At 36.3% G+C, this 21,761-nt stretch overlaps 1 protein-coding gene across 5 annotated transcripts in view; it reads left to right on the forward strand.

Moving 5' to 3' along the window:
• The first annotated feature begins 4,601 nt into the window (after window positions 1-4,601).
• The window catches only part of agrn (agrin), a 242,698-nt gene continuing 225,538 nt past the window's right edge, over window positions 4,602-21,761 (forward strand). For all 5 annotated transcript variants that reach the window (XM_052593910.1, XM_052593914.1, XM_052593918.1 and 2 more), the window contains exons 1-2: window positions 4,602-5,063; window positions 6,086-6,347. In XM_052593910.1, the coding sequence (XP_052449870.1) occupies window positions 4,863-5,063; window positions 6,086-6,347 (463 nt within the window). In that variant the 5' untranslated portion in view covers window positions 4,602-4,862. The remainder of the gene's footprint in view (window positions 5,064-6,085; window positions 6,348-21,761) is intronic.

Genomic DNA, 21,761 nt, shown 5'->3' on the forward strand with positions numbered 1-21,761 from the left:
TCTGTTTGTTTAGTGCCCTGAGAGACCACAGAAAATATTGCATCTATACTCAAACCAATCGAACACAGAAGACCAGAGCTGGGCTTTTTAGGTGTTTTTTTTTTTTTTTTTTATGCACTGAATGCAGTAATTTGCTAGGGAAATAATTGAGGAAGAAATTCCTGCCAAGCAACCAGTTTTACAACAGGTGTGAGAAACTGCTTCCTGTTTAGACTTGACACCTCCATGCACAACAACATCTGGCCATAAGCTGCCATCGTTGTGTGTTTGCTCCGTTCCCTCTTGATGTTTGGCTTGCAGTACTCGCTCCGTGTGAGACGATGAAAGATTGAAACACACAGTTAATTTTTCAATGATCTCTGGCTTCATTTATCCCAATAAGGTGCTCAACTTTGGCCCGTGCTTTGATTACTGTTCAGCACATTGTGTTGCTAAAGGCTGGAATTCAACTTTTGGCCATATTTACAGTCAAGAGCTAGTTGCAGAAAATCAAAGCCAGTCTTCAGATACTGGGCAGTTGATGAGATTTCACTGGATGTTGCATAGTGTATGATGGGTACTGACTCTTATTATAGTAAAAAAAATTATTTTAAGGTTCTTCAGACTAAGAAAAATGGTTTATTTGAAAGGAACCAAAAATCCTTTTTTTTGTGGCAACACTGCAAATCCATAAAAAAATAAACAAACAAACAAAAAACACCTATTGGAACCTTTATTTTGAAGAGTGTGTGGACTCATGTCTGATCTCTCTTGGACATCTGAATGCAGTCCAGACCACCTGGACTTAGTTTTATTGAAAGCAGTCCCATTGCGAATATTCTTGCAAGTTTACATATGGTTTTCATTCAGTGTAGCAGTGACATATAGTGCCATTGTTGGGCATATTGCTGTGATACAGATGTCTCTTGTCTTCTTTGTGAGCTGTCGACTGGCATTATCATGGCGTTGGCACTGCGGGATGTTTTTCACTGGTACGTCAAAGAGATTCTGGGTCGCTCGCAGCTTGTTGTCAGAATGGTCAAAATATCATGTTTCACTTTCAGCAGACACACTGAGATGTTTGGAGAGAACTGAGGGATTCAAATGAAAAATAAGGATGTGATTTTATTGTCAGTACGAGGCAGTTGCGTGCAGAGAGAAGAACTGGAGACCACACATGGGAACAATCATGTGCCTGGCCAAAACTCTTTATGGTTAACACTGGTCTTTACAAAAATACACAATGTTTGTAATACTTAGGAGTTGAAAGCAAAGAGGGGCATTAACACAGAACCCACAAAGCTTTTAAAAATCCCTAAATTAAATAAAAAGACATCTGACCGACATTAATGCAGGTGCAACACACACCAGGAACAAACCGTAGTAACGTTACAAATGAGACTGAAGAGTTTCACATTTTATTCTTTACGTTAAATAAATTCCAAATTAATCAGAGAATATATATGTGTATATATATGTATATATATATATATATATTTATATAGTATTTTATAAGATAGATTTAATTCTGTAAATGTATCGACACTGTATTAATTTATCCTGTTGCTTTTTAAACCATTTACATTCTCCTATAAGCACTAAAGTGCTTCAGCAATTTTGTAATTCTTCACAGTCATGTTAATAAATTGATGCAGACTCATGAATTATTATGCTTTCCATTGCAAAAACAACAGCAAACCAGAAAGCTCCTCTGAGTTACCATGTTTATGCATGTATGTTTTGTAAGAACTGTTTAGATGAAGATGCCTTTGGTAATAAATTGCTTTTCCAATAGACCATAGTCCAAACACTGCAGCTGTACATAATTCAGCAAGAACTACTGCATCTCCACTTACATCACAAGCCATGAATTGTTTTAATTGGCACATTTAACCACATTACAATCATTCATCACTCTGTGAATAAAGTAGAAATCCCCCATAATAGCATAGCAATTATTTGGAGCAAAATCCAAATAACAAATGACTTAAGAGAATATCACTAAACTGAATTAAAACAATAATTGTGTCCGTCAAGCCGATTATGCTTTGACCTGCATGGTGCTGAAGAAAGTGTCTCCTCTGGGTGAGCTTGTTAATAATTGTTTTTTTTTCCAAACCTTTTGTGGTGAAATATTTGTGGGCAGGAGCGAGCTGTTGTTGTGATGTTAAAAGCTCTCAAGCTGAGACAGAGAAGCTGATGGTTTATGTTACCTGAATTTCAACAGTGGGGTCTGTGGCTTACGGTTCAAGTCTTTTGCTTTCGCATCAATCCATAGGCAGTATTACTCTCTTCACATTGTGAAGTGCTGCAATAGTTTTCCAGAAATGTTGAACTCCTACGCTTGTTTCAAAGTATATGGAGTGATTCCACTGGGGTGATATATCAGTTTGAATGATATTTCTCAAATGAGCTTGACTGTAATGGGCTTTATGTGGGCTGACTTCATTATGTTACAGAAAAGTGTACGAGTGAGTGAGTGGGTGGGTATATAGGACTTCAGTCTTAGATTGAGATTTGTTTTATTGGTTGTATAAAAACTAATAGCCACCTAAAAGAACACTCAAAAATGAAAAATTGCTGAAAAGTTACTCACCCGCAATCCAAGATGTAGATTAGTTTGTTTCTTTATCAGTTTGATGAAATGTAAAAGCATTTCATCACTTGCTCACCAATGGATCCTCTGCAGTGAATGGGTGCCTTCAGAATGAGAGTTCAAACAGCTGAAAAAAAATGTTTAAATCACAATAATTCACAAATAGCCTGACTCCATGTTCATCAACTGATGCCTTGTGAAGTGAACATCTTTGTGTTTGTAAGAAACAAATTCATCATCATAACATTTTTAACTTCAAACCATTGCTTCCAGCTAAAATATGAGTCCCCTGTTTATTACATTGCATTCTCCAATTAAAAATGTAATTTGATTTTAGGACCATGCAACTGTTTGAACATGGAAGAAAGGTGGTTATACATCAGCTTGGAGAGCCTGTGAAGTTGATTACATTAATAATGTATTAAAATGTTACCTGCAATATATAAAAATATCCTTCACTGAGCCGCTTTCTCAAGTAATAATTCACACCTTTGTCAGTAATAGAACCATTTCTCAAACCACAAACCTGGATTGTAAATAATATTTTAAAAAACCATTGGTATTGTGGTATAAGAATTAAGGGTCAGGACATAGTGCCATTAAAATGAAAGTATTCCTACAAATATATCAGTGCAACCACAGATTCCACGCCCTGTCATTTTCCAGGAATAGATGGACGGGTAGTGAAATTACAGCTTTTGAGAGGGTGGAAATTTATGCACTGTCAGTTTAGAACTGGAAGCGACTGTAAGGTTTTTATCAGTTGTGTGTCTCAGAATGATGTTTGTATTAGTAACACTGTTACTCATTGCCCTCTATAGATGTTAAGATGAAAGTTGGTACAAATATTTGTGTGAAGGTTAAATTTTTTGTTTATCTGGTTATGCTGTACTTTACAGTGCATTTTACAGTGTACTGTATTTGCATGAGTAAATACCAAGTAATTTTAATGAACAACATTAACTTAATATGTAATTATTGGCTGGGACTGGTTGTAATTGCATAGTTCTTATTACAACACTTGAAAGGAGAACCCACTTAACCTAAAATGCTGGCCAAATTTGACCACATAATGATTATTTCAATTGTTATTACAACAAGAAGGTAAAAAAAGATTTACAATATATAGAGTAAGTATATAGTGTGTGTGTGTGTGTGTACAGGTTTATTTATTATAGTTTTTTAATACTTATTCTTGGTATATATATATATATATATATATATATATATATATATATATATATATATATATATATATATATATATATATATATATATATAGTAACACTTTAGTATTCTCACTATTATTAGCATATTATTAGCATATTATTAACATGTGGCTGTTCATTAACAGTAATAAAGAACATATTCTGCATGACCATGTTGTACATCCCTAATCCCTAAATTTAACAACTATCTTATTAACTGTTATAAGATGCAAATTAGGAGTTTATTGTGGCAAAAGTAGTAGCTAATGGTTTGTTAATAGCGATAATATTTAAAATAAAATGTTTTTCTATGTATGGACTACAACTACCACAATAATGTGAGTTTACATGCATGATAAATTCGAGTGCCGTTGTAGTCTTAATATAATTTTGTTAGCAGGCTTTTTTTATAAAGCGGCTGTAAAGGTCACTTTTGAAGCGTGACTAAGTATGTTGTAAAACAAAACGTGTAAATAGTATTAACTTCAGAATTCAATCTTGACTTACTCGTAAATCATGATAGTTTTGGTGACAATCCAGCCAGTAGCATTACAATTCCAAAGGTTTTAAGACTTCAAACTGAGAATCTCTCTATGTTCATGCAAGTGTAACTGAAAAGATCACTGTTAGTTGAAAGTTTATTCTATCACTCTATCTATAATCCTCTGGACTGGCTGATTTGCCCGAATTGGCACAATCTCTCCAAGGGGTGGCGTTTTACACCCGCTTCTCACCAGCGCGCTTGAAATCGCCCCCTCCGCCGCTCGTATCAGCAATTCAGATTGCATGCAAATGTCCTGTGAAAGGAGCGTCATTCTGAAGGGACAGAGAGTGTGCGCACGAGGGGGGTGAGCAGAGGCATTCCTCGTTCCTCTCTCTATTCTTCTCTGTCTGCCGGCTGATGCTCGCGCGTTCACTCAGCGCAGATATGAGCGCAGATCACATGCAGTGAAGTTTGAAGAAGATAGAGACAAGCGCGCGGTCGTGTTGTTATTTACATCAAACTTGCTGCAGAACTCGTCCGGCGTTTGCATTGAGAGAGAGTTTCTAACTTTCTCGTTTATCCGTTTGGTTTGACCATGGGCTTTTCTCGCAGAAAGGCGTTTTATTGGCCCGTTTGGTCGTTTGCTGTTGTTTTTGTGCTTTTGAGTCAGCGTTGCCATGGAAGTTGTTCAGAAAAGGACCTGGAAAAACGAGAAGAAGAAGCGAATATAGTTTTAACAGGGACTGTAGAGGAGATCTTGAACATGGATCCGGTGCACAACACTTATTCCTGCAAGGTAAGACTTTGCGCACCAGACACTCTTCAAATGCATCAAAGTGAAAGCAAAAAAGGTAAATATGTACTTCTGTGCAACTGTGTTGCAATGTATATCACCTGTTAGACATATAGACGAAAGCTACCAGCTCAATATTTCAGTTGTCCTGGTCTGAAACTCATATGATGGGAACATGATGTATAATGCTGTCTAAGTGGTTAACTCATGAACACCAAGTAGCTGCAACCACTTAGAATTGCCTAATAATTGTATATAAAAGGGATTTGTTTAAATATCTTTCTAATGGGTTTTTGTAACGTGTGGACATTGGTTTTACTCAGTTGATGAAAAATGTCCACAGTCCTACTTTGATCCACCTGTAATTTGATCTTTCAAACACAAGAAACCTGAACAGCCTTTGCAGTGATTTGATGTCCTTTCAAGCTATATTAGTGCTTTGGGTTCAATTATCTGCAATTATCATCTAATCATGTGCTTACTCTGTTAGAAGTAACTGAATGCGGTCACGTATATCAAAGTCTTGCAGAAACTAATCATTAGGAGATAAAAAGTGTGAAAAGAAGACTGATCTGAAATGGCAGCTCTTCCTACCATCATTTCATAAAACACTGCAGAGCTTATTCGGCAATGTCTGATACTAATGAAAACTGCATCTTTTTTTGCATTTTTAAAATGTTAAATTATATCGTAAACATAACAATTGACATCTGACCAGTTCACAAGAGTCACATGTTTACTTAAATTTGACGTGTGACATAGGAATAGTCTAGAATCTTATATTTCCTATTCATTTCATAGCATAATTGATTATTTTAGATATTTTCAACGTGGCCTCATGCTTTTGGACCATCACTCAGGCATATATGAATCAGAAATGCATTGTAAGTGTTGTGCAGAGTTAGATCGCAGGGTCTTATGCAACTGGCGGTAGGTGGCCGCTTTGGAATGTGCAAGAAAGTGACCTTGATCTGCAGAAAATGGTGTTTTTACTTAATCTCATGTTGTCTTTCCCCTGTTTGAAGGTCAGGGTATGGCGTTATCTAAAAGGCAAGACCATGGTGAATGGAGAGGTGCTGCTGGACGGGGGAAACAAGGTGATGATCGGCGGTTTCGGAGACCCCCATATTTGCGACAATCAGGTGGCCACCGGAGATACACGCATTTTCTTTGTCAACCTGGCCCCTGAGTACATGTGGCAGAGCCACAAGAACGAACTGATGCTCAATTCAAGCCTGATGCGGATTACTCTCCGCAACTTGGAGGAGGTGGAGCACTGCGTTGAAGGTAAAAAAAAAACAACACTTTCCTGATTCAGCATAAAGCTGTAACTCACATCTTCTGGCCGTGTAGAGATTTGAGAGTTAAAAATCTCCCGTGGTGGTGACGGCGGTCCTGATTGCAAAAGCAGGTGGTGTTTTCTGCTCCAACTGCATCTTTATTGTACCTAATGAAGCAGCTCGCATTTTGAGACATTACATAAACCATTGACATTATATTAATACAGCAATCATAGCATTCCAAATGAAACTTTTTACATTTTTTTTTGTTCTTCTCCCAACTTTTTTGTTAGCTGGCAACATTTATTAAATTTATTTGGCCCTCAGGCCTTAAAAGCAAAGCGAATCATGTGTACCGTCACTAGTAATCAGCCACTGACAGTCAGTGTTCTCGAAGGAGGGTGTGTCTGTTCACTTACTGAGCACCTCCAGGGCCTTTGACTAACCTGAGTGAAAGTCCAAACCTCTACCTTTCCTTGAGGGAAATCATTTATAGAGTTAGAGTGGAGATACTAAAACATAACCGCATAGCTTCAAGCTCACAAGGGCGCCTGTATCTGTATAATGATGGCAGTCACTGCTTATTTCAACCTTCTCAAAGCCAGACCATCAGAGCAAAGTTTGTCTCAGTGGGAAAGAACAGTTGAATCAATAAGGCCAGACTGATGTCCAAACTTCTGTGTCTTTTCAAAGTGCTTTTGGTTTATTAATGTAAATGCGAAATAGTTGTTGTCCTTCTCCTATAAATAATGAGTTCCTTTTTCCATTTTGTAAATCAGCAGTGCTTGTAGTTATGCTGGCAGCCGTACAAACAGAGAAAAAACACATTAGTTTGGAATACAGAGCATTTGAAGCCAACATCACTCTTATAGGTCTAATCGATTGTGTAAATCTGCACTCTAGAGCCTCTCTGTATGGCAGGTTGTATTGTCTAGACTTTTGAATATTGACATCAAGTCTGGTCCAGTTTTCAGCTTCTTCTGCCTGAGAATCAACCACTTTAATATGAAGAGATTGATTGACTTTTAAAAGTTTGAAACCATGGTTTACTTGTTGGTTAGTGTTAAAGCACAATTCTGTCCCTCCATTGAAAGTTCATTACACCAACACTTTGAGGCTTCAAAAAGCTTATAGACACAGACAACAGATTTAATTTAGGCTTTTATTCATATGGATATTGACCTCTCACATAATGCATAATAAATATGGTCAATGGAAGCGCAAGCTTGTTTGCTTGATGCGTGAGAATCAGTGATGCTGTTGCGTGAAGCTACGGTTGAGCTTCTGTTTCTGAAAGAATTCGTATTTTTGGGTGAGCTATACCTTTAAGTAAACCAGACTGATTAGACATTGGTATATGAAGCACATGCCAGCCATATTTGTGCCCACCATGAGACTGAGACTACATGGCAGGTGACTCACGAGCCCTCATTGGTTTCTAGTGCTCAATAGAATCAAGCACAAATCAGAACGATTTTCCTTCAGGGCACTAAACGTCCCTTTTCTCCTTCTCCTTTTTTTCTTTGTTCTCTACTTTTTAGTGCTGTGCTTTTTGGCACAAGCCACTGCTGTGGAGAGACTGTCTTTTTTGAGGCTGCTAAAATCTAAAAGGTTTGATAAGGGGGTAATTTAGCAAATACCGTATTTTGCATTCGCACTTGAAGGGCTAAGTGTAAGGCCACTGAAAATAAACGCTGCTCTGGCTAATGAGAGGACATGTGCTTTATTTAACAAATGGGATTCTTTTTATATTGTAATAGGATTGGATCTTGTTTTGCACACAAGATGCTCAAGTACATGCTACAAATAGCAAACAGCTGTGCTCAGAATGGCCAACGGTTTTGTTAAACACGCAGCTTGCGAATTCTTATTTTGAGACTATAAACAGAGACCTGTACTTCAAAACATTCAGAAACAGTGGTTCTGTCTTTGTTTTTGACATGGTTAGACATGTAAACTATAAACCAGGCCTTGAATTAAAAAGTACTGCCCTGAAGGCTGAGTGACTTATGAATGGTGCCTAATGGTGTTCTTTTGAGTTGGCTAAACTGATTTGGGAATTTGATGTTATCCATCAATTGTTTAATAAAGCATGACCTTTTAGTGAAGTTTATTTTTTATCTTTCCTTTGTCACTGCTTAGTATTAGACCTACAGCAAAAAAAAAAAAAAGAGAGCGTGTGAGGTGGAAAGAACAAGATCGTACCTGCCAGCCTGTTGAGTGTATCTTCTCCTCTCTCCTCACTTCTGACAGGTTAGATAGCACTGAGAAATGAAGAGATTCCTAGCTGAAGTTTAGAATACTGCCGTCAAAGCCAAAGTTTTCTTAAGGGTGGAAAAAACGTTGTTTATAATAACAAGATTTGGAGGGTGAAATGGGATAACAAGAGAACGCAATCAGAAATTCTTGATACAAGTGTAGACTGGAATGCTTATAGGAGAGGCCTAGAGGCATCTCGTTCTCAATCCCACCCTGTTTGCTCTTTGCTGAAACAGACCACTTGGGTTGTTACGTGAAAATGCACTTTGGTTAATGCGTTCATCTGGCAAAAATACACCAAATGCATCTGTGGAACTTGAAATGAGATGGTTAGAAGAATATCGGAGCTGCTGTTTTTCATACAATGAAAGGGAATGGTGTCCAAAGCTGTAAAACAAGACTTCTAATGAGTACCGACTTTTTATATTTCAGTCTGTTTCATAATACAAAATATCTTGGCATACAGCAAGCAAGTCATATTGACTTTCAACTTATGATTGTTTTATGATGCTTTTTGGTCCTTTTGGAGCTTGATGGGCTCTTTCATTGAATGAAATAGAGCAGGACTTTTTTAATGGAAATAAATAGAAAGCCTAACAGAGTGGTTTTATTGCGTGAACTAATCTTTGAAATCCTGTCTTATTCCACAGTTGGAATCTGGAAACCTGAAAGCAGAGATTTTGGCATTGTTTATTAAGTCAACAAATCAAGTGTTCTCCTTTCTGTGAAGTTGGCATGTGAGAACATGCTGCTTTTCAGTGTTTCTCTGACTTTGTATGAGTATGTGGATGCTAATTCATAAAATGCCAAACTACACAATAGTGGAAGCTTGCCTTGTACTGGAGGATAATCGTTTAAATCAAAGTGGTCCTGTTTCAAACCGTTGTGATCCTTGCATTTCTGATCCCTGAATAGAGTGAATTAAGACTTTAACTATGAAAAAGAACAGCTGGAAAGCAAGTTGGATAGAAAAAAATGTTATGGCTTCATGTGTTAGCATTGCAGCAGTTTTTGAACTTGAGGAAGAAGTGATGAAACTTAAGCAAAGAGAATGAAAGCATGAAGAAGCTTGATTTATAGTTGCAATGAGAAGTCAGATCCTTTTGGTGAATCTGTTCATTGCAGCGAACCTGTTCTAAAATTCTTTTGAGGTGTTTGTCAAAAGTGTTTCCAAAAGTCATTAAATGAAACACTGTGGCTTCATATATGAAATTTTATCAATAAGATTCGGGAGGAACGCGTCAGATACTTAGCCTAATCAACACAGGTGGACAATAATCAAGTAATCAATCCCATACTATAAATATCGCTGACTTACCTCTATCCATTGACGGTTTATCAGCATCCCTCCTCCTCCCCATCTCCTCACTTCAAGTTCACTTTATGCCATTCTCGAGCTCGGAGCCCTTCGCCGGACAGCACACCAAATACACATACCATACCTCAGCTAATTATATGTAAGCGTGAACTAGTGAAGTTGAGTTCATTACTGATATTATTACAAAAATCATTGTTATTGTTCTTGCTGTCCCCCAAATTATTGACACAATAATTTTTGAATATTAAAATTCATACTTTTATAGATTTTCAATGAAAATCTCAAATAATAATCTCAAAACCAAAAACAAATCCACCCTTTAGAGACCAAATCATTAAATTAGTTCAAAAGAATGATTGATTTGTGAACAGGTTAATATTAATGAATGGATGCTAGAATCTCTTCCCTGCTGTAATTTTTAACAAGTGTGTTTATTTCAGATCAACACTGGTGTTGAAACAAATCCCTCCTCATTTTGCTTCAATATATGCGGTTAAAAATTGGAATGAATCCAAAACAGTTTTATATTCTAAGAAGTTTATATGCTTCATTTCTTTGTCTGTTGATCAGATTATTTCAGGTCTACACCATCCCTTTCAATCCAATTGAAATTTCATTTGATCAGCCAGATCGTTTAAGGTGTTTACATTAAGAGTTTTAGTCTGATTACTATCAGTCTGATTATGAACAGATTATTTGGGTGCCTGTTAAAGGGGTTATAGGATGCCCAGTTGATATAATTCTCTAGGTTCTTAATGAAAAGTCTTTAACATAGTTTTGTTAAAATTTCTCAATGGTATCGTAAAAAAAAAAAACATTTTTTTACCCTGTCAAATACAGCTCTTTTCAGAGCAAGTAGTTTTATAGTATTTTCCTTGAAATGTTAATGAGCTCTGCTGACCCCGCCCCCTTTACTTTAGCCACATTTATCGTTAAACTTGCTATTTAGCACATTATTAGGAAAGACGATTTGCAAAGATTCATTAAAAAACCTTATACGCACTTTTTCTGTAACTTGATCACAAATGATTTAAGAAGATCGGTGGCTCATTCCCTTCAAAATCAAATGTAATCCACTGCATCTTCAGTGGCTCAGATGTTTTGAGTAACTGAAGACTGCTATGGTCATTATTTCATCCAACAACAGAACACCTCAGTCTCTTAGGAGACATTCTTGTCTACATCTGGTCCGGTGGTGAAACAATGGTGGACTGAAGACAGTTCACTCAGGGTGGGTCTAAGGTAAGATGCCAGTCCAGTCTGTGCTGAAATGCTACTGTCAATCAAACAGTTGTGGGAGGGGCCTGTCTGTGTGACATCACAAAGACAGGCCTCTGAGATCGGCTTGATTTGAGAAAGAGGTTAAGATTTTTGTAGTAAGTTTTTTGTTGTAAGATTTTGTTTTTAATATAGCTAATGAACTGCAACATTGTTCATTTTCTTTTATTTTTTGGTAACTTCTCCTCCGATTTGTCCCTCTGTCACGAGGGCAACATGGTTCAAGGGGCCCAGTTCAAGTTGAGCTTTAGCCTGAGGACAGAGAGTTCAGTGCTGGTGGTGTGTCGTGATAATGAGTGTAGGTCATCCAGTAAAACTCTCTGGATTGAGTGTGTGTGTGTGTGTGGCGATTTGGGAATGAGAGTAGCAGGTCTTCAGGCGCACTTCCCTTTTATTCTGGCTGTTTGTGTAAGGAGGACTGGCGTGTCTCTGATTCCACATTGCACGTAGGTCAGCCCGCCTGCACTCAGCCCTGAGGACGTAATGATTAATAGATCGAGCATAATTGAGCTGAAGGACTTCCTTCACCCCTTGTTAATGGTCTTGGGATGAGAATCATTGGAGAAGGGCCCTCTCAGAAAGGGGCTTTATTAAAAAAATCACCCCTGTGTTATTTCAGGCTGATCTCCCTGAGTCAGACTTTAGCCCAGGGATTTCCAAATGTGTTTTATGAGATTTGGGAGACCAGCCATCGGTGAATGGAGCTGAAAGCCTGTCGGCACTATAACACAAGGATCCAGGGGCCGAAATGATCTATAGGAAATAACTGTTATGCGTCACTGGATGGCTGTTTGTAATAGGGCGATTCTAGTTGCATGTGTAAATTTGTAGATGCCAGAACTAGTATCTAATTTTTTTTCTCTCAGGTTATTTAATTTGTTATTAAATCTGTCTGTAATTTAGTCTTAAATGCAAAGAGAACTTTGGTCTCCATTGAGTCATTGTATAGGCTTATCACTTTATTCATCTGTCTGTGCACAAGCACTTCTTTGTCTGGGTAGTCATGGGAAGGTGTTTTTTGGTAGGATGATTTCTAGCATGTTGTATCACTGGGACTTTCTCTGTGGAATATGATTAGAAAACGGATTGACTGAGAGGCTAGAAAAACTGACAGCGAAAAGATAACTCAAGTAAGGAGGAAGGGCCAAAGGCTGGGAATTATACCTGTTAGATTTTCCCAAGTTATTACATTTGAAGATTTTAATTAAACCCTGAAACCTCCACACTTGCTCGGAATGCTAATTAAGCTTTGGGAATGAGAAAGCTGTGAAACAAAGGAATAAGAGTGTTTTGCAGCCCTCTGCTCACCTCTTTTTACTTTATATTCTCCTTCTTCCTGTAGAAAGGACAAGAGTTTTTTCTTGGCAGTTTGAGTCCGAGTCTGGTTTAATCTCTTCAGCAGACATCATTGTTTAAGCAACACATGTCAAGAGTCTCAAAGTCAGACTGATTTCATTACACAGAGTCCAAAAATGTGAGGAATTCAATGTTAGATCTGTTAGATTTAAGGAAATATGTCAGAGTGAGGCAACTGCATTTTTATTGACCATTAAGTATTATTTTTGCCATGTTATCTCTATAGGGATGTTTTTATAAAAAAAAGAAAAAAAAGTAGTATTTACTTTGTGATTTTGTGCATGTTTTACTTCGTTGGGGCCTCAATTTAAAATTATTTCATTTTAAAAATATTTTATTTGGAGTCTTTTTTAACCTAATACCTTGGTTGTGGGTAAAAAATAAAAGTTAATTCAAACTGAAATATCAATACCAGTTGTTTGGCCTCTACTCATCCATCACTAAATGTAATGCAAAGAGTTTGTCCCTGCTACTTCTGTCCAGTGAGATAGATGTTTGTTGGTACTTTTTAGAAAAAAGCTGTGTGCTTTCTGTGAGGAGGAAAAAAACTCAGTTGGTCAGTATGTTCTCAGGAGTTAGATGGGCAATAGACTGGAAAACCCCTTGCATTCCAGACACAATGGGTAGAATGGATGGGGAGACTTCACTTGTGGATTCCTTGAGATCTGTGGCAAGGTTTGAGAGGGGTCTAAATGTGAGGCAATAGACAGCTGCTGCGGTTAATGTGGCTAATCCACCACCATTCACTGTTACAGCCAGAGATTCATCTGGCACCAGAGAGACACGTTTAGTCACTGGACAATGTTTTAACTCACACTTTGTTGTTGTTAAGCTTGTTTGCATTGATCATTCTAAATGACCATAAGATCTCAAGAGACTAAAGCAAGTTTCATCACCGTCTTATTTCTGGCATTAACACTGGTTAAATTAAATTTGAGAGCTCATTTTTTAAAAGGCGCTAGCAAGTGCTGAGGTTGAGGAAAACTTAAATTCCTTTTTCATTAGACACTGGAACCTGCTACAGACTATGATTCCCATTTAAGCTTGACTTTAATGTCAGGGTCCAGTGAAAATGAGTTCTTCGCTGATGGTGTGAAAAACTCATTGCTAATTGAATGGTCATGGTGTCAAACTTTGGGAAGAAAAAAAGCCTTCTAATAGGTAGATGAAAACAGGGCTGTAATGTATGAGACAGTTTCTTGAACCAGATATTGTCTCCCTACACTTATTTTGTATAGTGTGTTGATAGGCAAATTAAGATTTTTGAAAAGAAAATATTAACTGTGTTTCCATGACCCTTCAAATTGCGCAAACTGAAACTGCGAATTGAAAATAAGCCCAATGGAAACACGTCAATATCACGTAAAACTCCCATATATCGCAAACTTTTTTTTACGCTCATATGAGGTGGTTCAAAAAAGGAATATTTCACGAAACTGCAATGGAAAAGTTTTTTGTTTCACATTTATATGTCACCTGGTGTACGTAAAAGTCACATGATCATTCTTAAATGAACTATAACTTCCAAACTTGTAATAGAAATACAAGTATTGTTTTGCAACACCCTGGTCATTTCTCAAACTCAATGCTATTTCAATTAAACAAATAAAAAACAGCTAATAGAAACCAAGCAAATTGCTTAGTTTTCAATGTTTCGAGGACATCTTTGATGGAATATCCATTTGTCACTGGTTTCTCGTTGGCCATAGCTTGTGTTCAAATGGGATATAACAATCTTAGATTAGCTATAAACAATTCTGAACCAGATTTGACCAGATGTCTGTAGTAAGCTGGTCAAAACTGCTTTCTAGATTGTCTTGGACCACCAAGTTCCCAAATCTAGCTTGACTCTTTGAAGATGGTAGCTGGTTGGCTGCTGATTCAAGATGTTCTACCCATCTATAGCACACAGGACAACCACCTGTCAAGCTAAATGCTGGTCAAGAGTTCACTCAGGGCTATACAATCCACTTTTACAGTTTGTTTGTTGAGTGAAGTAACCCATGACGGAGGGGGTTCGATGCCGTTTCGTTTGCCCCTACTGGAATGTCAGTAGTTGTAAGGTGTAAAGCACAAAGAGCACACAAAAGCCCGAATAACACATGCTAATGGAGTGTGTGCAATGTGTTTCTTCCTTGAAAAGGAAGAATTCATTCATACGAGCCAACATCAGCATGAAACTGTCCTGCACTGACCTGGCATTGGTCAATCATTAAACTGGAGCTGCATTGCTGGTTTTCTGTCCTTCTAAGTGTACTTGAAAGGTCACGGAGGAACCTGTGCTGCTTTAATCCATAGCTGATCCTCCCACTCCCCCCCCCCCCCCCCACAATGGTTCTAATAATAATTTAGCCTTTCTGATTTTTTTCTTTGTGTCCTGTTAGCTGGATTCAAATTATCCCAGACTTGGCTATCACAGGATGTTAATATTTTTTTGTTTGTTATCGCATGGTCACTTCCATGGGAATGTCGGGATACAATCCTTTCCTGTTTGCTTTTACCTCCTTTTCGTCATTCTCGCCTAGATTGTTTCCTGCTGGTAGCATCTTGTTCTATTTTCAGCTCATTTGGTTCTCATCATGGGTTCCTCTCATCATCTGGCCGACATTAGGGCTGTCCGCAACTGAATGACTTCGATATGTTTGACCATTAAAGATAAATGCTTAATGCACGTGAAACGGTAGCTCTTGGAAAGTGAGGTAGATGTGCCACTAGCTTTCCCACAGTCCTCTGTATTACAGAGCCCTGTTGAGCATACCTGTAATTACACTGGAATCTGGCCTGTAAAGCTGCCAGTGTAATAACCACCAGGTGCAGACCCGAGACCTGCTGCTGAGGTGCAGCAGACCCGACCTAATTCTCTACTCAAACATGTACTTATTAAACCCAACATGGAGTGTGAGAGGGAATAGGTCTGTGTACACATCCTGTAATCTAAGATCACCTCCAAACATTTTGGTTTTTCTGTGGGTCAATGTCTGGATCATTTGACTTCTTTTTACAAATAGATTTAATTCATGCTTAGAATAACGCATGCTGTGTATGCAGTGTTAATTTCGTTGACTAAATATTTTCGTCATTATTTTCGTCACGAATATATTTTTGCGGACGAAAACGAAACAAAAACTAAAATAGAAGGCACTGATGGAGACTAAAACTATGACTAAATTGATTGACATTATCGTCAACGAATAAAGGACGAGACGAAAATAGACTGTGACAAAAATCAAATCAGCAGACGGGAGAGATGCGAGGAATGAACACAAGAACCGGCAAAATGGAACAGGCGAGACTGCATGAGAGAAGAGAACCAATCCGAGCCTGACTTATTGAGACGTGAAGCGAAGGTTTTCAGTTTTTAAATGAGCTCCCGGGAAGACGGCATTCGAAGAGGTGATGTCTAAAAGAGCGACAAAATGTCCACAGCTCACTTCACGTTTGACAACGAACAAAACAAAACAAAGCGTAAAGCACGCGGAGCGCTCATTCGTGGCAAGAACACAACCAATTTGAAAAGACATTTACAGACGAGCCACCCGGACATTTTCTCAAATGTAATTTCACAACGATGTTCTTTTGTTTATTGAGCTAAGCAAAATTGGAAGACTGCAGTGCGTAGATGTTGTAGCATTAAATATTACGAACTGAAAAGTACTGTAAAATAGCCCCTTCTTCAAATTAGATGAGAGCACAATACTAATACGTAATATCATGATAAATACATTTGATTAATACTAACTAATATACTGTTTAGTATATTTTATAATGTTCTACTTGTTGACAATATCACAAATATTTCTATATTAGTCATGTAAAACATGAATGTTCACATCCTATCATTATACATACAAATCTAGCAATATTGTAGTATTTAAAACATACAATATTGCTAGACAAATGAATACCTTATAAAATCTTGTTACTTTTTTTATCCACCTAGCTGCCAACTTATTAAATATTTACTTTAAATGTATGCACTCCTTGTTCAGCTCAGCTGTAAGCTTTAAGGTCCTGGACCTAACTTTATTTTTCTTTTATTGATGGTCAATTGGCAGCTAGTTATTGTTTACATTATCATGACACTGTTTGTTGCTGCATAAAAGCTTTTGAATCGAAATAAAGACACAGTTGTGTTGAAATAAAGTTGAATTTGTGTTTTATATATTTTGGTTAAGTTTGTTTCCTATACCAGCTGTAAAAAATTGTCTAGTAAATCTGTTATTGATTTTAGTCTTATTTTAGTCGACTAAAATACCAAGCAATTTTAGTCGACTAAAATACCAAGAATTTTTAGTCGACTAAAATAAGACTAAAATTAAAACAAATCAGATGACTAAAACTTGACTAAAACTAAAAAGAATTATAGTCAAAAGACTAAGACTAAAACTAAATTAAAATTTCGTGTCAAAATTAACACTGTGTGTATGTTTTTAAATAAAAATAGGATCAGGTGATGCAGCAGTTGTGATATCCTAATGAAGAAAAGAAAATATAATCTAGCATAGTCTTTTTAGTGTAATTTCTTAGAATTCTTTTTTTTTTTTTTTTTAAATGCCTATATATTTGAATAGTGTTTATGATAGTGTTTAAATTCATCATACACTGTCGTTCAGAAGTTTGGGGTTACTAATAGTTTTTATTTATTTTTTATATAAATTAATGCTTCTATTCAGATAGAAGCACAAGATGCTTTTCAAAAACATAAACAATCTTACCAAGTCCAAACTTTTGAATGGTAAATTTATTTGTAGAAATCTTTGAAGTGAAAAATGTATAATCACATGCATTAATGGTTTATGTTGTTTATAAGTACTTTATGATTGCACTACATGATTATACTTTTCTTGAAACCAATGTATCACCATTTTTTATAAGCATATGCGATCTGACAATACAAATTTGAACTGTGTATGTTAATCTCTTGAAATATTTGTCACTTTATTCGTCATTGACGAAACATAAATGTAGCACCTTGAATGAGCATATGAGAAAATCTCCAGGCTCCAGATCTCATGTAGTTAAGCAGTGCCACTCTTTTCCAGCGATCTGGTCATCTTTGTTCTGCTGAAGGCCTCTTAAGTCAAGATATCTGTCTGGCTCAAATGAATTTGACTAGTAATCCTGTTGTTTTAGCTAACAGTTGCAAGGAAGTGCTGGCTTTCAGAGGCAAACAGAGATATCTGACACAGGGCATCTTGGTTACGCACACACACTGCTAGTAGATATTTAAGACTTTGACAGATAGTTTTAGGGACGTTCACGTCCACATCTCTTTCTTCCTGATTGTCCTTCTGGCTTTCCCTCGCGCTTTCTCACACACATGCCCATGAGAATGGCCGCCTGCTGTGCCGAGCTGTCAGTATCTGTAAACCAGTGGCCATGTGGAAGGAAACGGCCTCATTACTACTCTGTTATTATGGAGCTGAAAATGCTGGAATGTGGCACACTTCAAGTAAGACAGGTCTTGTAAAGAAGTTGTGGCCTTTGAAGAAAATAATTTACTTATTGTTTCTGGGCTTGTAACACCCTTGTTCATAGTTCGCAGCTCAGCAATTATAAATGGCATGGATTTGGGAATTAGGAAATGGTGCTTTGGAAATGTGGTTTTACTCAACAACATGAAATCAGAAATGGCGACATGTTCCCATGATTTACCTTACAGTAAACGATATGTAGAAAATATTGATGTATTCAAAAGTAAAATCATGTGTATTCATAATGTTTAATCAGTTTAATTCCTTGCATTTTCCCCTTTGTCTGATGTCCCCAGTTCTTATTTTTCAATTCTTCAGGCACCTATTTATTTATTTATTTATTTAGTTATCCGAAAAATAAGTAAAATATCCATTAACCAAAAATATAGTATAATCTGAACCATAGATAAAAATACAAAAGTTCGACTAAATTTTTCTTTGTCCCTTCTTTTACAATTTCTTTAGTAAAATGTAATGGACCTATTTACTTTAATGGATCTTCTTTCTTGTTTATATTTATTTATTGCTTCATTTTTATTTATTCCCTTGATATTATTTATCTATTTATTTTTTAGTTTTTAATATTTTGGCTGCAGAGCTTAAGCTTGTTTCACAGTAAAGTTTCTCTTACAAAAATGTTTCAAGGTAATATAAATATGAATATATATATATAAATATGAAAAAACAAACATAAAAATATATTATTTATTTATTTACATAAATTAATTCGCTTTAAAAAAAAGGCATCTTTAGCTGTTGATTTGTGACTCAAATAGTAGTTCTAAGTTAGTTACCAATGAAAACAATTCCACAAGAGTGTATAGGTCTCAAGCCCTTATGAAACAAAAATATATTGCAGTATATTGGAAAATATGTAATATATTAGGCATATATTCTTATATATATTAATTTATTCCAATATATTGCAATATATTGAAAGCGGAAATCATTTGTATATTTTGCAATATATTATATAATATATGTATCATCAATATATTATTAAATGTATTAAAATATATAAAATATTAGAAAATAAAAAGGGAAAATAATATATTATAATATATCACAATATATTTTAAGAAATATATTGGTAAATATACTTTCCTTTCGTAAGGGAGCATTGCATTTCATATGTATGTTAAACTAATATTTAAATGACCCAAAAAAAAATCCTGATTGTGTCAAGTTATCCTGATAGCAGCCTAAACTTTCCGTCTTTTTTAAGAACAGTTAGTCTAAGAATTATCCAATTGAACAGGTGCAATTTCTTAGCAATGCTCATTCCATGTAGCACATTCTTCTTTTTAAGCCATATTAGCCCAGATTAGATTGACATGGAATTGAGAATATAGGATAACGTGTGGGAAGGAGGATAAAGGGTAAGGGGACAGAGAAACTGGAACAGGGCCAGCTCTTCTGCAGTGGTTTTTCGGCTCATGCTGGGATGAAGTCATGGTGAGAGCAGCCAGAGACCTCTGCTCTGCTCTGCTCTCCACGGCTAGTGTTTTCTTTCCCTGCCTCTCTCTCACACACCATCTGGCCAGCTGGAAGGAAGTGGTTTCTACAGGTGGGATATTCCTTTATCTCTCGCTTGCTCTCTGTCGTTTCCCGAGAGAGAGAGAGAGAGAGAGAGCAGGGAGGCCCTCAGACTCTCTGTGTTTGTATGTACACACTAACCGCACACAGACAGAACTGACACGCACACACACTGGCACATTTATTTATTATTTTAAGCCCAGACGTTGACAGCCTAGAACAACGACTCTGATTGTCTTTCCTGAAATGAGTGTCTTCATGTCAGATTCAGATTAAATCAGCTTATCTGTTTGAACTATATCTGGAACGTGAAAGTGAAGTGTCAGTGGCCTACCCTGAGGGAATAGATTTTCTAAAAACATACCAGATGTCGAACTGCAGAGGCTCTTAAACCAGTGGTTAACTGCTTAAAGAGGTAGTTTACAATTCTGATAATTCTGTCATTAATTACTCACCCTATTGTCATTCCAACCTGTAAGACCTTGAAGACCAAGAGATATTTTTTTCTTAAAAAAAAAAGGGGATAGTTACAACCAAAAACACCTTCACGTGGTTTCTAATACGTTGGTATTCATTTTTCCTGGTTACTTTTTCCCCATGCAATTATACAGTTAAGATATCAAGTTTTCAAGCTTCAAAAATGACTCAAAAACACCATAAATATGCATTTAGAAGTCAATATTATTTCAAGAAGGCATCTGGATTTCAAGTAGATTGAAACCTGTATGATTTGCAATTATTTGTGAAACAAAAAAGTAGATATTTTGGAGAATTTGTAAAATCCAAATGTCAATATTATATTGAATTTCATTGTATGATTAAAAAGGGAAAATATAGGTTATTTTATGGAAATGGAATGAATAAAAACAAATTGGGGGAGAGGGGTGGTCTATTGCTTTGAAGCATTATTTGAGTATACAGGCACTGTGTAACATGGCTGTCTCATTCTTATTTCCAGAATGAATCTTCATACTTTTTCTAGTTTCTCTGGGGTGCTTTAAGCATAATGGGTTTAAGGATCAATTATGATATTCTTTCAGCAAATTTAATAGTGCAGAACAATTTAACCAACTGGAATGAGCTTGGAGAGAAAAGTGTGATGAGTAAGAGAAAGCGAGTCATTTGCTGACTCATGTGTTGAAAGGTTTGAGTCATTTCATTAACTTCAAGGGGTGAAATGTGTTAAAAAGTGGCATTTGACAATATGCAATTTGGAGTATGTTAAAATATGACTCATATGAATAAACAGGATGCTTTCATATATTGCATTTTCAAATATTTATAATTTTACATGAAGCTTAGAGGCCATGCATGATAGGAAATCATTTATGTGCATTTATGTGAGGCAAAGCTATAAAATTAGCTGTTAAGTATGATTTTGTGAAGTGTTTGGTAAGTGGAAGTCCAAATGGAATTTCATTGGAATTTTCCTACTTCTCCTCTGGGCTTTAAGTGAGGTAGAAAGAGACTAGTTCAGACCAATATCTGTTACATCAGCGTTTTTGAGTGGCTACGTGCATGTTAAGGACGCTGAAGTGTTTTCTGAGAGTTTTTAACCTGTGGCTGGAGTGCAGGTCAGATCCAGGACAGGTGAGGGCATGCTTCCATTCTTTAATGCTTATTTCCTGAAGTATCCTGGACTGACTACATTTTTCATTCATTCTGTTGACAGATCAATTTGACTATCTTTGCCCTATTTTTTATTTTATTTTATTAATTGTATTATTGTATTATTTTGTTAAATAGTATTAGTTTATTTATTTATTTCATTTCATTTTGTTCGTTCGTTCGTTCGTTAGTTCGTTCGTTAGTTCGTTCATTCATTCATTCATTCATTCATGATTCAAGGTATGATGCTTTATTTTATATATTTTATTATTTTTATATTTCTGAAAAATTAGCTGATACTGTATTATAAAATTTAGGTTGCATTTAGATTACTTTTGCCTTAAAGGTAATCTTCAAAAAACGGATAATTTAGTAACACTTTTATAGGTGATCTTTTGCTAAATGAATATCCATTTACAACCCTTTACGGACACCTTGGCAATTTAATTGCCATTGGCTAGTAAATTTCTTAGTTTACTCACTAGACTGATGATATATATATATATATATATATATATATATATATATATATATATATATATGTGTGTGTGTGTGTGTGTGTGTGTGTGTGTGTGTGTGTGTGTGTGTGTGT

This window comes from Carassius gibelio, chromosome B23, assembly GCF_023724105.1.
Source record: "Carassius gibelio isolate Cgi1373 ecotype wild population from Czech Republic chromosome B23, carGib1.2-hapl.c, whole genome shotgun sequence".
In the NCBI taxonomy this organism is placed as follows: Eukaryota; Metazoa; Chordata; class Actinopteri; order Cypriniformes; family Cyprinidae; genus Carassius; species Carassius gibelio.